The following is a 16,013-nucleotide window of genomic DNA, read 5'->3' as shown; positions in this document are numbered from 1 at the left end:
TAATACAATTAATGCAACTATTATTCTGAATGCTGAAGGTATTGAAATGTGTTGATTCTTTTTATTATATTAACCAAATATTTCAGAAACAATATTTTCATGGATTTAAGTGTTGTTATTATTTGTAGTTTCTGTTAAATATTTATTCAGCATTTTTTCATACGCAACTACTAAAAAAATCAAAACCCAAAATTCATTTTTGCTAGCACTTGGAGTTAACCGTTTAAATTTGCATTTGACATAACATAAGTTAATCTTACATTTTCTTCAAACTTTACTGAAACTAATCATATTTATTTTCAGCATCGAGAATGCAGTATAGCATTTTGAGAAAACTATTCCACAATATATTCCACTATATCATTCCATTTAATGACATTTTTTATATTAATTTTTACATGATTATTATTGAATTTTAATGTTTTTCTTCCTTCACAGGTTTGCAAAATTATACATTCTCATTTTGACGATGTAATTTTTTTTATTATTTTATATAAAATTATGTATTTTTTAAACTATGTTTTATTATATTACTTTTCATTATATTTTATTACAATATACTGCATTATATTATATTATTTCGTTTAACAACATTAAACTTATTTTTTCGTTAATATATTTAAACAACAAGGGCAGGGGCATCTGGGTATCCTCGTTTTACAAAAAGAGCGGTTACCGTGTATGCTAGTACCGTTTCAAATACTGGACGTTCCTCAATTTATGTCAAGGGAATTTGGCATGGTTGATGAAAGATAGTGTTTGATTACTTTTTGTAAAACAAGGACGCACTCTTTTTTCGGAAGCCTTGGCGGCGGGATTATAATTTGCAATGCTATCTTGTTAGTCAACAACATGGTTATAGCTTCTCGAGACTTTTCCCTTTTTCACCCTGGATACCGTTGGTGCCTCTGCTTACGATTCCATTCCCTTAGAAGTCTCATTGAGTGGTTATTATTGTGTTGCGTGGTAGCCAAGATGGACGTGTGGGGTTATTTTTTTTGCCACAACCGCGGCGCTGCCGTAAACCCAAGGTGGATTCAATACATACATACATACAGCATTTTACTATCTTCTTCCATCAAAAACGCACCGGTATATGAACTATTCTTAAACCGTGAATGAATTAAAACGAATCTCTCGATTGCTTTGAAAAACTTTATCTTTTGAGAAACTTTTTGGATGTTGAGCCTCAAAGAAGAAGTGGTAGATGACAAAATTTCCTTTACTAGACATAAAACTGAACCTCAAAATTCAAATAAGTTGTCAACACATGATCGCAAAGTTGACGTAGAACTTATTGATTTCATTATAAATTTCAACTTGAGGTTATCACAGAACTTTTACAATTTAAAACGTCAAACCTGATTTTGATTCTGATTCTGATTTTAAAACCTGATCCTGTGATAAGATTCAGCTGAATATCCTGATCAGGATATTGACTCTGATTCTGATCTCAAATTCATGATCTTTACACTCGACACTGATTCAAGATCAAGAAATTGAATCTTGATGCTTGCATACTGGTTCATGATTCCACCTGCTTGAACATGATCCCAAATCGTGGTCCATGGTTCTCAAGTGTCCTGATTGGGGACCCTGGTGTACATTATGCTCACGAAGTCAAACCAAACCTTGATCTCAACTATGGATTAAAGTCTATGGTTATTGGGATGACTGAATGCAGGCTCCTTAACAATGCAGTAAATCCGTTTCCTGCAGCTAAAAAGTGTTGCCAGACTAGTAAACACCAAGTAAATAACTATAGACACATTCCACCGTGACGTGAAATCGCTTTTTCGGACTTTTCTGCACTGTTATCATTCTTGAAGTCAACCAATTTTCTTTAAAATGAAATAAAATTGTAGGAAACAGTAGCAAAATCGAATTTTCTTCAAAATGAATCTTATTTGGTCATTTTAAAATTTAAGTTGTTTTTGTTATGATTGATTACTTTTGTGACGTGAATTCACGCTAGAATTAACCATTTCAGACTTTACTACATACATCTTCGATTTCCTGTTGTCCTCTGTGGAAAAAGAATAACGGTGTCTTCGAATGAGTTGTAAGAAAACAATTACCCACAATTGTCTCGATTGAACAACAACGAACGAAGTATGCTTATTTGAAGTTGTGACGTGAATTCACTCAGTTCAAACAGAACGGGGTAGTTGACTGAATTCACGTCACGAAATATAAAGTTATACTGTGGTTATACTGAACCATTCTTTGGAGCCTTCAAATTTTTTGTACACTTTTCAAACGAAATTTTGTTGTTTCGACTTTTACAATCATAAATTTTCAGTATCTGCTCCTAACTTTTTCCTTATTTTGATTGGCACTTGAATAGAAACATATTGAGGGATCGTATGTACAAATTACTACTGTCTTCATTTAAAGATTCACCAATTCTTTTTTTAATTTTTTTTTCTATCTTTTTGTATTTTATTTGAAAATAATGAATTTATGAAAAAAAAAACAACTAAATTATGCTCGATTTGTAAAAATCCGACCATCTGAGGGTCAAAACAGCTTTCAGAACACATTTTTCATATAAAATTTAACAAATAATCAAATTTTGTGACGTGAATTCACTTATTCGCGGTGTTGTAACTCAGCTGGATTCCAACTGATTTCTATAAATTTTAAAGTTTTAGAAACGCCTTATCATTTTCAAAGAAAATCTATTTTTTTTATTTAAAAAAATTTAGAGTTTTTTTGTAAAATTAAAATCTTTCCTTTTTTTGAATTCACTCATTTGCGACTGTTTTTTGTTATCTTTTCAAACCAACTAAATAGATATAAACAATTTTTTTTCTACAAAATGAAGCCGTGTTTTTTGGCTTCTGACATGCTAAAAATATTTCCAAAAAAAAATCAGCCATATATTAAAATTAATGATATTGTAAAAGTTGTCAAAAACACCATTTTTTCCAACAAAAAAAACTGATTTTCAAAATCATCTAAAACATGTGTAAAAAAAAAACTTATTTCTCTTTTTTCTGTTGGTTTTGTGTGATTTGAATTATCAAAATTATAGACAATTTTAAATTTTTTGATACGCGAACGGATAAAAATCCCTTTTGAGCGGTACAAGCACGTGGAATGTGTCTATAGTTATTATGATAACTATTAGAATAGCGGGCAGTTCCATAGATCGCTATCTGTGGCAACCGGTTTTCTACGCAATGAGACAGATGTGTTCTGGTAAACAAAGAAATTCATGTTAAAACTTAATTTAAGAGTTCAAATTCTTTGAGAAGCCTATTCATGAAAAGTTTCCAACCTGATTCCAATTAGTTTTTCAAGGTGAATTTGTGTAAAATATCATGATTTTACAAAGGTTTTGCTTCTGTGGTAAAAATAATATATCAACATGACTGAAAAAATCGTGCAAATATAAAAGAGATTTTATGATAAATATTTTATGATATAAGAAGTAAGAGTATTTCTTGAAATCAACAGTATTTTTTTTATTTTTACATTTAATATCATATAAAAACTTTAATTTCCTCAAAAGTTAGTGTTTTCTAACTGTTACATTAGATTTAGAAAAAAAAATTCAAACCTGTCCACGTGGACATCCGGGGAGGGTGGTAGGGGGTTTGCCATATGTCCACGCTTGTCCACGGAGGGGGGAGAGGGTCAAAAACTTATTTTTCTGACCACGTGGTATCTGAACGGCCCCAAACTCAAGAAAACTTCCATCATTGTATACCAAATATGGACAACTGAGTCGATAAAAGTGGTGTATGATAAAAGGCAATTTAACTATGATTCTGTTGAAAAAATAAGATTTTTTGTGTTGAAGCCAATGAATGAAATTTGAGGATAAAGTTTGATTTTTTCCCGTTTTAATCAGTGAACTTTTTAAAAGTTTTTCATAAAAAAAGCGGACATTTTTTATGAAAAAGCGGGACGGCGGGACATTCAACAAAAAAATAGGACATGTCCCGCTTTTACGGGACAGATGACAACCCAAGTTAATCATTGTAAATTTATTTTATGAAATTATTTTATCTTATTTATATCTTTGAGAAAGAATATTTAAGAATTGAAAGATAACAGACGGATGGAAGATTAGAATAAGGTGAAAAGATGTTGAAAATGAGCGGAAGGGTAATATTAATTTGAAAAAATTTTCATCACATTTCGTCGTTTTGTTCCTCACGGGTTTACCACCTGCCTGCAGTGGTAAATAATCTTCTATCCGTCTAAAATAATCTTTCAATTCTTAAATATTCTTTCTCAAAAAATATAAAATTTCACAATTATAGCCTATAAAATAATTGCATAAAGTTCAGAGTTTCTTTTCGGCTTAATAAGAACCGTGCGTATTTTTGTAAGTCTGGAATTTCCATGACCTGAGCAAAAAACACATTTTTCGACAAAATTATTCTGTAAATCTGCTATCATGTAACTGAATGATTCTTTTGAAAAATTGGTTTTCAATATAACGGTAATACAACAAATTGTTTTTTGGACAAAAATTTGCATATATAATGCACATTCTCATACAAACTTTGGAATTTTTAGGACAACCGATGTCAAACCTTAGAGTATGAGTGCCCAACATTTTCAGCTGGTGGGCCAATTTTTAGAAATGTAATTTGTTTGCGGGCTAGAAAATTCTTATCAGCAAATATTTTTATTTTTCATAATTTGAAAGTATGTATTCAACATATTGTGAAAATGTGAAAAAAAGTTTTGATAAATTGTTGAAATATTCCAGAATACAAAGGAATTGACTCATGGTATTTCTTCGGCTTTATTCAAATATGCAGATGATGTACAAAAAATTAAAAAATAAACGGTTTTTTATTAATTGTTGTAATTTCTTCAGACTAGGAAATCCCTTAAATATCAATGAATAATAAATATCGCCCAGTACCCGATGAAAAATGTTTGAGAGAAATAAGCAAAATTGTATAGGAAAAATTAACAATTTCAATTTTTTTTTATTTGATGAGCCATAACTTTTATAAGACTATAAATATCGGATTCAAACTCGTTCAGTTGTGTTATTCATATAAAAATGATGTTATTTTTGCTGAATCGACAATTGCTGTACCCATTTCAAAAAGCGATATGAAGGGTAGTGGCTTGTAATGTAGCTCATTTGACAAGTCAGTTGCTTCCGGAGTGTGAGTCCGTGAGTTTGAACACAGTTGTAAAGAATAAGATTTGCAATAACTGTACACCAACTGCAACGTTGATATACAGTCTCAAATGACAAAAAAATGGTAAGAGGTTGAAAATGATTATTTTCCTGGATTTTATTTCAAACAATTTAAATATAAAAGCATGGCTCATCAAAATTTTTAAACATTTTTGAAAAAACGAGATACGCAATCCTTTTTTGAAGTTTTGATAGTATAAAAAATTCTTTCGAGTCAAGACACAAACATTTGAAATATTGACTTCCAAAGTTTTTCCAGAGCTGAACCACTGAAAAAGATAAAAATAATCCACAATGAATCACGTTAAGAAAGAACCTTTGTACAAAAATCGTGTTGGTTTATCGTTATATTCAAACTAAAGTGAATATGATCCCAAAACAAGGAAGTATTATAAAAAATTGTAACGATTTAAAAAAAACACTTGGAATTACCTTTTGAATCAGCGAAACGTATCAGCAGGATGGATCTCCAGGCGGCGCTCAAGTAAGTAATAATCTCTTCAGGCAGGTAAATATTAATTCCTTCGGGCAGGTAAGTATGGTTCTTCTTTTCAGGTTCAATTCAGGTAGGTCGATTTTCCTTTTTCCAGGTAAGTACACTTTATTTTTTGGTTTTCAGTACACTTAATTCACGGCAGTTTATTTAATCTACTTAACTTTATTACACTAACTAATTATTAACTAAATTAATTTCACAGGAACAAGTTTTACTTTCACTACAATGAATTCACGTTGGATGTAAACATATGCTCGCCGGCTCGATGATGACGTCTCCAGTGTGATGCCAAAAGAGAAACACCTGACTTTCCGAACGGCCTTTTATAAGTTAGGGATGCCGGAAACTCCTCTTTTTGTTTGGTTTCTCCTTTTGTTTCTTAGCTCCCGAACAACTGCCAGCATTCACCGAGTTACCAGCCCACTGCTAAACATCTGCCTTCATAACTGCACGGAAAAAATCCTTCAGGTGTTGAGGCTAACTTTTACTCATTTTCGTGCATGCACGAACATCCTGGCCCCTTCAGAAACAACGTTTCTGACGATGACTGCGAAGTAAGGTTTTCCATGGAGTGAGTGAACTTTGTTAAGCGTGGTGCTGATGATGATTGATGATTCTCAATGTTTGTTTACATTGATCCGTCTCGCCTCAGTCGGTTGTGAAGTCGTTCGGTCGTGTTTTCTCTCTGTAATTTTTAGACCCAGTAGCGCTTTCAACAAAAAGTGATTAGTTTGGACAGGGGCTCACCTGATTGCAAATAGTATAGTGCCTTGAAAGTTTGCAAGCGGGAACCGGAACGTCGACTCGAACGGTGGTGTTATGTGGTTGGTATTGTGCTGTACATGTTGTGTGGATTGTGTTGTGTTCTCCTCGGGAAGTGAAAAGTGCTGCAATTTGAAGACCCAGTAGCGAAATTTGAGGGGAATACAGAGATTGGACAGGAACTCACCTGATCCAAGTAAAAAAGTGCCTTGGATAAATGTTATTTCTAGACTGGATCCGAAACGAGCTCGCTTCAAGAGGAAATCTTGTCTGATGTTGGTTGTTCATCGCCGGTTGTTTTACTTGATTCCTCCGACGATGATGCAATCGGCAGCAGGCAGATTTTTGACACCGGTCTTGTACAGGAGCCCTTCGGCGTTCTCAAAGTCACCACTCGGATGATTCCGTCTTCGCCAGGATGTGTCTGGATCACTCTTGCTGTCGGCCAACGCATTGGTGGGATGTTTTCCTCCTTCAAGAGAACCAGCTGGTTTTCTTTAATAGTTACAGGTGAGTGCACCCATTTGCTTCGTGGTTGTAATTTCGTTAAATATTCCAGGTGCCATCTTCGCCACAGATCCTGGAACAATTTTTGTACTTGCTGCCACTTCCTCAGATGATTAAATGGTATTTCGCTCAGATCTTCGTCGGGAACAGCCTTTAATGAAGTCCCAACGAGGAAATGTCCGGGCGTGAGTGGCTCGAAGTCAGTCGGATCATCGCTTACGGGAACAAGAGGCCGGGAGTTAAGGCAGCATTCGATTTGATTCAAGAGTGTCTGCATGTCATCGAAGAGTAATGAATGGTCACGTACGACGCGGACAAAGTGTTTCTGGGCGGAATTGATGGCCGATTCCCACAGCCCGCCAAAGTGGGATGCTCTGGGCGGATTGAAGTGCCATCTAATGTGGCAATCAGCGCACTCCTGTTCAACCTTCTGCGCATGTTCAGTCTGGCGGATGAGTCGTTTGAGCTCGTTTTTAGCCCCGAGAAAGTTCCGTCCGTTATCGGAGTAGATGTCCGACGGAGGGCCTCGGCGAGATACAAAGCGTCGCAATGCTTGTATAAACTTGGCTGTTGTCAAATCGAATACTAATTCGATGTGTACAGCCTTGGTGCAGAATCAAATAAAAACTGCAACAAATGCCTTTGTGGGTGCTGCTCGACGATGCGGATGTTTCAGCATAATTGGGCCCCAATAGTCAACCACCGTCACCGTGAAGGGACGAGTGGCTGTGATTCGTTCCTTGGGCAGCTCAGCCATAAATTGCTCAACCAATTTTGGCCGAGCTCGGAAGCAAATGGTGCAGCGATGTACGACTACTTTGGCCAGATTTCTGGCCCCTATTATCCAATAGCGAAGGCGAAGTAGTCCGATGAGTAATTGTGGTGACGCATGAAGATTTCGTTGATGATAGCATTGGACAAGTAAAGCAGAAAAACGATGGTGATACGGGAGGAGGATTTGGTGCCTACTGTCGTATGTCAAGGATGCTCGATCAAGTCTGCCACCCACACGCATGACTCCATCTTGATCTAGGAAAGGAGTAAACCACCGGAGTCGGGATTTAACGGGAATGGACTTTGAGTCACGTAGAGCACTTGTTTCGTTGGGGAATTCCTGAAGTTGAACAAGACGAATGAGCGCTGATTCTGCATTTTGAATTTCCGTCTTTGAAAAAGTGCCAAACAACTTCTGCTGCTTCGTCCGTTTGGTCCGACAGTTTGAAATATACCGGAAACAGAATGCCGTTACCCGTAGCATGTGTTGGAACGATGAGAATCGTTCAACGAACAGATCAATGAATGAAGGATCAGCTGTTGATGTCAAAAGTTGAATCGGGGTTGATCGAGATTCCAACTGCGTTTCGAACGATTGATTTTGCTGTTTGACAGGCCAGGAGGATTGTTCGGTTTGCAACCACTGTGGACCTTTCCACCAAAGGTCACACGCGAGAATAGTTTCAGCGTCGATGCCTCTTGAGATGTGGTCTGCAGGGTTCTGCTGCCCTGCCACATGGTTCCAAGAAGTGCCCACCGTTGCCAGCTGGATTTTGGACACTCGGTTAGCGACGAATGTAGTCCACACTGATGGGCTGGCCTTCAGCCAGGCTAGAACTGTAGTTGAGTCGACCCAGAAAAATGTTGTGAATTTCGATTCAAAGGCGGAGCAGATCTTTTGGTAAAGTTGAGCCGATTCTAGTGCTCCACAGAGTTCGAGCCGAGGAATGCTGCGCTTTTTCAAGGGTGAAACCTTCGATTTTGCCGTCAATAAGGATACCAAAACATTACCAGACGCGTCGGTCGATCGCAGATACGCACAGGCGCCATAAGCTTGCTCCGATGTGTCCGAAAAAAGGTGCAATTCAATGGTACTTGGCTCAGCCAACACAACACATCGAGGGATTCTCAGTTGCTCAAGCAGGGGCAGCTGAGAGTAATACTTGATCCAATAATTGGAGAGAGAATCTGGCAGCGGTTGATCCCAGCCCCAAGGTTTGTCTTCGTCAGATGTAAGGCCCCACAGTGTCTGCATGAATATCTTGGCAGTTACGATGACTGGTCCAACCAATCCTAAGGGATCAAAAAGCTGGGCAATTTGCGAAAGAGCAATTCGTTTGGTCATGAGGGTGTCTGGAGGTTGCTTTGGTAGTTGAATGTGGAATCGCAAGTTGTCGGCTGCTGGTTCCCAGTGTAGGCCCAGGGTTTTGATGCACTGGTCTGCTGCAAGTTCGACCGAGGATTGGATAGCATGCCTTTCAGGAGAAACGCCGTCAAGAACCGATTCAACATTGGAGGCAAACTTCCGGAATTCAAATCCACCTGTTCTGCACAACTTGTCAAGCTGAGTTCGCAGTTCCGCTACTGTCGTTGGAGAGCTTCCACCGGTGAATAGGTCGTCGACATAGACATCTCTCTTGAGGATCTTAGCTGCTTCGGGAAAGTTCGATTCTTCGTCGTCTGCTAGCTGCTGGAGGACCCTGGTGGCCAGAAATGGTGCGCTGGCCGTGCCGTAGGTTACCGTTTTGAGCTCGAATGTTTGCATAGGATGTTCTGGAGAATTCCGCCAAAAAATTCGCAGGAGTGGAGTGTCTCTGTCATCAACCAAAATCTGCCGATACATTTGTTTAATGTCTGCGATGAGCATCACCTGATGAAGCCTGGATCTCAGAATGATAGCTCTTAAGTCATCCTGGATTACTGCGCCGACCATGAGCACGTCATTCAGGGATTTTCCCGCTGCTGATTTGCACGACGCGTCGAAAACGACGCGGACCTTGGTAGTGGAGCTGGTTTCTCGGATTACCGGGTGATGAGGTAAGTAGTACCGGGAAGAGTTGGATTCCGATTCGCCTAGCACTTGCTGCATATGACCCAAGGTTTCATATTCGGCCATGAAGTCCCGATATTGAATCCGAAGCTCCTGGTTGCGTTGAAGACGAGATTCAATCATGTAAAATCGCCGTAATGCCGTGCTGCGGTTGTCACCAATGTTGACTGCTGCCTCCTTCAAGGGTAATCGTACGATGTACCGGCCATCTGGAGAACGCTGTACCGTTCGACGAAAATGATTCTCGCACTCTGCTTCTTCTGCCGACAGACACGCAGCCCCGTTTTCCTCCTCAATGCTCCAAAAGCGTTGCATCAACCGATGAATCTCCGCAACAGTAGCGACATTGCAGGAAATGGCGTTGATATTATTCGACCTCATTACCTTCCCGAAAACAACCCAGCCGAAGACCGAATCCACCAACATCGGGAAACCTTCACCTAGCGAGATTCTACCTGAAGATTTGAAAATGTCGAAAAACACTTCAGCGCCCAGGACCACGTCGATGGCTTGAGTTTGGTAGAAGGCTGGGTCCGCAAGCTTGATTTCTTCAGGAAAGTTCCATTTTGAGATGTCCATCGTGGTTGAGGGAAGATTCAACGTAAGCTTAGGCAGCACGAGCAAGTCTACGACAGTTGAATATCCGGAAATTCGAGACCGTACTGTAGTTCGAAGTTTCAGGCGAGCTTGCGTTGATGATTGGCCAATGCCGGATATTGAGAGATGGACCCTTTTGCGTTGAATCTGAAGTCGCTGTGAGAATGACTCGGTGATGAAGCTGCACTCGCTTCCTGAATCCAGAAGTGCCCTTGCCAAGTGGTTATTACCATGATCGTCGACTAAATTAATCACTGCAGTTGCGAGAATCACCTTATTCAACTTTCGACCAGTAACTGGGGCGTGCACTGCGGCTGATAGCGAAGAAGAAGCTTCGCTGGTTGGAATGGGGTCCGTCGTTGCGTTGGATTCACTTCGTGGCTTGATGCGCTCAGCAGCAGCAGGCGCTTCACTGCAAAGCTGACTGTGGTGTCTCCCTCGGCATTTCCGGCAGGTGTTCTTCGATGAGCAATTCCGAACTACATGACCCTTCCGCAGACAATTCCGGCAAAGTTGTTGGCGACGAACTAACTTCTCCTTGTCCTCAAAGGACATTTTGGAAAAAACCGGACATTGGTACATCGGATGGTGGTCGGAACAGGCGAAACATTGGCGAAAGTTGGACTGAGTAGCCCCATGGCTGACGAGTGTAGGACGTGGTACTGGTTTTCTGACTGACGAAACTTCTGGTAGATTGTTGCATACACTTTGTAGGACCGTGACTCTTCGTTGAAGGAAACTTACAAGATCCTGGAATGTTGCACCCTCCTTTGACGATGAAAATTCTTCCCAATCTCTACGGGTGGTTGGGTCAAGGCGAATGCTCAGCATTCGGATAAGCAAGACGTCCCAATATTCGGTTTTCTCTCCCAGCTGCTTAAGAATCCGGACGTTTGCTTCAAACCTTTCGACCAGAGAGTGAAGGTCAGAAGCTGATTCCTTTTTGAGTTGACAAAATTCAAATAAAGAGTCGACGTAGGTTTGTTTCAGGCGTGATGGATTTTGGAAATGCTCTACGAGAAGGTTCCAGGCTACGGGGTAATTGTTTGCACTGATCGCAATAGTCTGTATGAGTTTGAGAGCATCTCCACTCAACGAAGATCGTAAATAGTAGAATTTTTGTATGTTCGACAAGTCCCCAGAAGAGTGCACCAGAGAGAGAAACAGGTCGTGAAAGTTTAGCCACTGGTCTAGGGAGCCGTTGAATACAGGAAGCTTCACGTCTGGCAGCCGAATATGAGAGGAAGCAGGGAAATGCGAATTTGAGGGAGCAGGCTGAGGGCACGGTGTCGAAGCATTTTTATTAACTGCCAACAAAAATCCCTTCACACGATAGTACTCAGTTTCAAATTGTGAGCGTTGCTTAAACTGCTGCTCGATGCTTTCTAAATCGTCGACATCGGAGGCCTCGAGTTCGGCCTGGGTTTTAGAGTAGTCCGTCCAGAGCGCGATGAGATTTTCTAGACGTACTGGGACTTCGACGGCGTGAGTTTCGTCATCATAGTTATTGACAAAAACTCTGATGAGATTGAAAGAAGTCTCTAAGCTGCGGATGCGCAGTTTCAGAGACTTTATACGTCGCTCGGTGGCCATATCACAGGCTGGTTGGTCTGGAAAACAAATAACCAGCGGAGCACAAACGACACACTTTAATGATTAAAGGAATTATAATTACCTCCTTGAGGCAATTCGATTGCCTTGTATTTCTTTAATTACAGGAACAGGACTCCAAATAGGGCAACGTCGTGATGAAAGGGATTGTCTTCCGTTATTGTAAAAGTTCCGGACGCTCGGAGTTCGACGGGCATCCGGTTCGAAGGACCATATGGAAGTACCTTTCGAATCAGCGAAACGTATCAGCAGGATGGATCTCCAGGCGGCGCTCAAGTAAGTAATAATCTCTTCAGGCAGGTAAATATTAATTCCTTCGGGCAGGTAAGTATGGTTCTTCTTTTCAGGTTCAATTCAGGTAGGTCGATTTTCCTTTTTCCAGGTAAGTACACTTTATTTTTTGGTTTTCAGTACACTTAATTCACGGCAGTTTATTTAATCTACTTAACTTTATTACACTAACTAATTATTAACTAAATTAATTTCACAGGAACAAGTTTTACTTTCACTACAATGAAACTCCTCTTTTTGTTTGGTTTCTCCTTTTGTTTCTTAGCTCCCGAACAACTGCCAGCATTCACCGAGTACAGCCCACTGCTAAACATCTGCCTTCATAACTGCACGGAAAAAATCCTTCAGGTGTTGAGGCTAACTTTTACTCATTTTCGTGCATGCACGAACAACACTCATTAGCATATCAATTTGAATGCGATAGGCGTTAGCTCAAATAAAAAATCATGTCACCAATACATAAATTTAACCCTTTTTTATTGTAAACTAGCTGATCCCATACGAACTCCGTTTCGCTTTCAACTTGGAATATGTCATGAGCAATTTGCATGAAAGTCAATTGAAAAGCACTTTGCAGATGCGCTTTTGAATTCATTGTTATGTAATAATTGCAATAATATTGGACGATCACTTTGTCTGTGGTAAGCTACTAAATTGGAAATCAGGAATCAATTGACCGTGCCAAAAAATCCCGTGTATAAATATCGACTCAATCGTTGCATAACAACGCAATCATTGCCAAAAAGTTAAACCCCTTACGGTGGCCTCTTATACAATCTTTGATATTTCAAATCGATTGCCCTTCCCTCAAAACTCCCGTGTGCCAAGTTTCAAAGCAATCCGTTGTATAATAACGTCAAAATTGCTAAAACAGTGAAAAATTAATCTATATGGACGATCCCTTTCGTCGACCCCTGGCAAAATATTTGACATCTGAAAACGATTGCCTGTCCCTGAAATCTACCGTGTGCAAAGTTTCATTCCAATCCGATGTATTACTTCGACGATATAGCAAAAATATTGAAAGGTTAATATGGACGACCCCCTTTGCCGGCTCTGTACTCTGTATTTAATACCTGAAATCCATTGCCCGTCTCTCAAAACTCTCTTGTACCAATTTTCGTCTGAATTCGATGTATAATAACGACAATATCGCATCAACGGTGAATAGTTAATATGGACGACCCCTTTGGCCGACCCCTGATTTTGGTTTGGCTAAGTGAAATCAGTTGTTCGTCCCTTATAACCCCTATGTGCAAATTTTCATCCCAATCCGATGTATAAAAACGCCAATATCACTAAGATACTGAAAATTTAATATGGACGACTCCTTTGGCCGGCCCCTTACTCTGAATTTGATACCTTCAATCGATTGCCCGCCACTCAAAACTATCGTGTACCAATTTTCATCTGAATACGATGTATAATAACGTCAATATCGCAAAAACAGCGAACAGATAATATGGACGACCCCTTTGGCCGATCCCTTACACGAAATTTGTTACCTGAAATCGATTTCTCGTCTTTCAAACCACTCATCTGCAAATTTTCAACACGATCCGACGAAATGTAACGTCAATATCGCGAAAACAATATTTGCCTTCTATGGACAACCCCCTTCAGAAGGGGTCATCCGAAAATCTAAAAACATTTTTCATCATTCCTGGTCCTAATGAGTATCCATGCCAAATTTCAGACCTCTAGCTCTTAAGACGGCTGAGTCTATAGAGGACAAACAAACAAACAAACAAACAAACATACAGAAATTGCTTTTTATATATATAGATATGAATATTTTGAGGTATTTATCCGAAGGAAAAACTTTATTTGGTAAAGAAGCATTTTCTTCAATAAACTTACACATATATCTTCTAACAACTTTTAAATCCTTTTTTTTTTAATTTCAAAACCTAATTTCTAATTCTGCAATTATTTTTAAAATGTCATGGCTGTTCTAAAAGTTGATTTTGATTTCTTAGTTTTTATCAGAATTTTGGTTTTGATTTTAAAAAATCGGTTAAAAACAGAGAAGCAAAGCCAAAGTTAGATATCTATTATTATGTAAGATTTATTACTGTTATGGAAGATCTGAGTTAGCTATCAAAACCTTCATTGGACCCCAGCATATTTCTACATCATCGGTTGAATCTATTCTTGACGATTCCAAAAATCCAATATACACTGAAATATTGCAAATCTGTCAAGAATTAAAAGTATTATAAAATATTTTTTGGACTGTTTGAAATATTTAAAATTGTTTTATTTTGAAATATTGAAAATTAAGAATAAATTTTTCACACAACGAATCTTATATCATTAAAATGGTTAACATTATCGGCAAGGGAACCGCCAACAAACTACTATAATGTTTAACATTACAAACTCGCAAGTGAAAACTGATAATTCATTCAACAAATTTAAATATCTGTTTGAAATAATCAAAAAGATTAAATTCCAAATCACTAATTGTATAAAAATTTAAAATATAAATTTGTAATTAGAATTCATAGAAACTTTGACAGAAGGATCAATCTGAATCCATTATATATTTGAGACTCAGAGGTTTAGACATTATTTTCAAAATTTCATTAGTATGAAGACGAAACAACTTGGAAGGGTTACGATTTTGAACAGAATTGAAAATTTAAACTTAAATTTTTGTTATTGAAATACATAATTTTTGAAACCTTTTTTTAATTTTATCAGAAATCAAAATGAGAACTAGATAGCTGAATCTGAATGCTTGTATTGAAAAAAATTTAAAAGAAATTTTATAACCACATTTTATAGAACACATCTCGCGACTGATTGGTAAATTTTGTCAATTTTTTCTTAATCCGTAAAATGAGCATTTATGAATTTAAATTTGTTGGTTTATTTATTTTAAGGCCCGGAAAATATTTATCTATTTAAAATGATAGTTTAATGCGACTAACAAACAAATGAATCTCAATGGATTTTAACGGATGCTCAAAACCAAAAAAAAAAAATTGAGGCTTATTTGTAGAGTTTGAAGAAAAAGTAAAAGTGACAAACCCTCGTATAGTTTTTTTTAAATAAATTTACATCTTGTAGTATACATTTTTATGATATAAAATTTTCAATGCTTCTCTTTAATATTTCAACAGAACACATCCAAAGTTTTATTTTTTTATCTGGGAATAGGTGTTAGGAAAAAATTGAACCAATTTTTAAAATGATAAAACTTATCAGGTCACAATGGAAAATCACCAAAATTTCAACGTTATTAAGCTGTACCCGTTATGAAAATGTATTGATTCAGAAGAAAGAAAATCGCTTCCGTTTGCCAATAAAACAACGAAAATCTGTGGCGTTGTGAAAAAGGGTAATAAAACTGAGTTAACATCAGGATGCAATGAATCTTAGCGATCACCATTATTTGTAGTAAGGATAAAATGAATTGCGGCTCTTTGAAACTTGGTCATTTCCTAAATTTGCTTTTTGGCTCTACTGTCTCAAAAGGTTGCCGACCGCTGCGATAGGCCCATTTATCAAACCTTTCCTCTAATCTTTACATGACTGGAAACCAATGAAAGCTGGGAAATCTTCTCATCCTGACAGTTGCTTTCGTTGCACGTCTTGAAGTTATCGTTGTCACAAAACACGTTCACCCATCAATGGGATATTTCACCAGAGTAATAAGAAAAATCGGTAGCAGCAAAATATAACGATGACGTCAATAATTCAGCCCAAAATAGATCTCAATAGCTAGCCTGATTGCCAAACAT

The 16,013-nt window shown here is 38.1% G+C and overlaps 1 protein-coding gene across 1 annotated transcript in view; it reads right to left on the bottom strand.

The window, feature by feature from the left end:
* Positions 1 to 6,156: 6,156 nt before the first annotated feature.
* Positions 6,157 to 16,013, bottom strand: part of LOC129743480 (uncharacterized) — a 37,294-nt gene continuing 27,437 nt past the window's right edge. Inside the window, exons 2-5 of the mRNA XM_055735514.1 lie at positions 7,602 to 12,009; positions 6,738 to 7,526; positions 6,420 to 6,559; positions 6,157 to 6,219 (exon numbers count right to left, since the gene is read on the bottom strand). Of these exons, the coding sequence (XP_055591489.1) occupies positions 6,157 to 6,219; positions 6,420 to 6,559; positions 6,738 to 7,526; positions 7,602 to 12,009 (5,400 nt within the window). The remainder of the gene's footprint in view (positions 6,220 to 6,419; positions 6,560 to 6,737; positions 7,527 to 7,601; positions 12,010 to 16,013) is intronic.

This window comes from Uranotaenia lowii, chromosome 2 (assembly GCF_029784155.1).
Source record: "Uranotaenia lowii strain MFRU-FL chromosome 2, ASM2978415v1, whole genome shotgun sequence".
Lineage (NCBI taxonomy): Eukaryota > Metazoa > Arthropoda > Insecta > Diptera > Culicidae > Uranotaenia > Uranotaenia lowii.
Note: the sequence above shows the minus strand (reverse complement) of the source record. Positions and strands in the feature narration are given on the sequence as shown.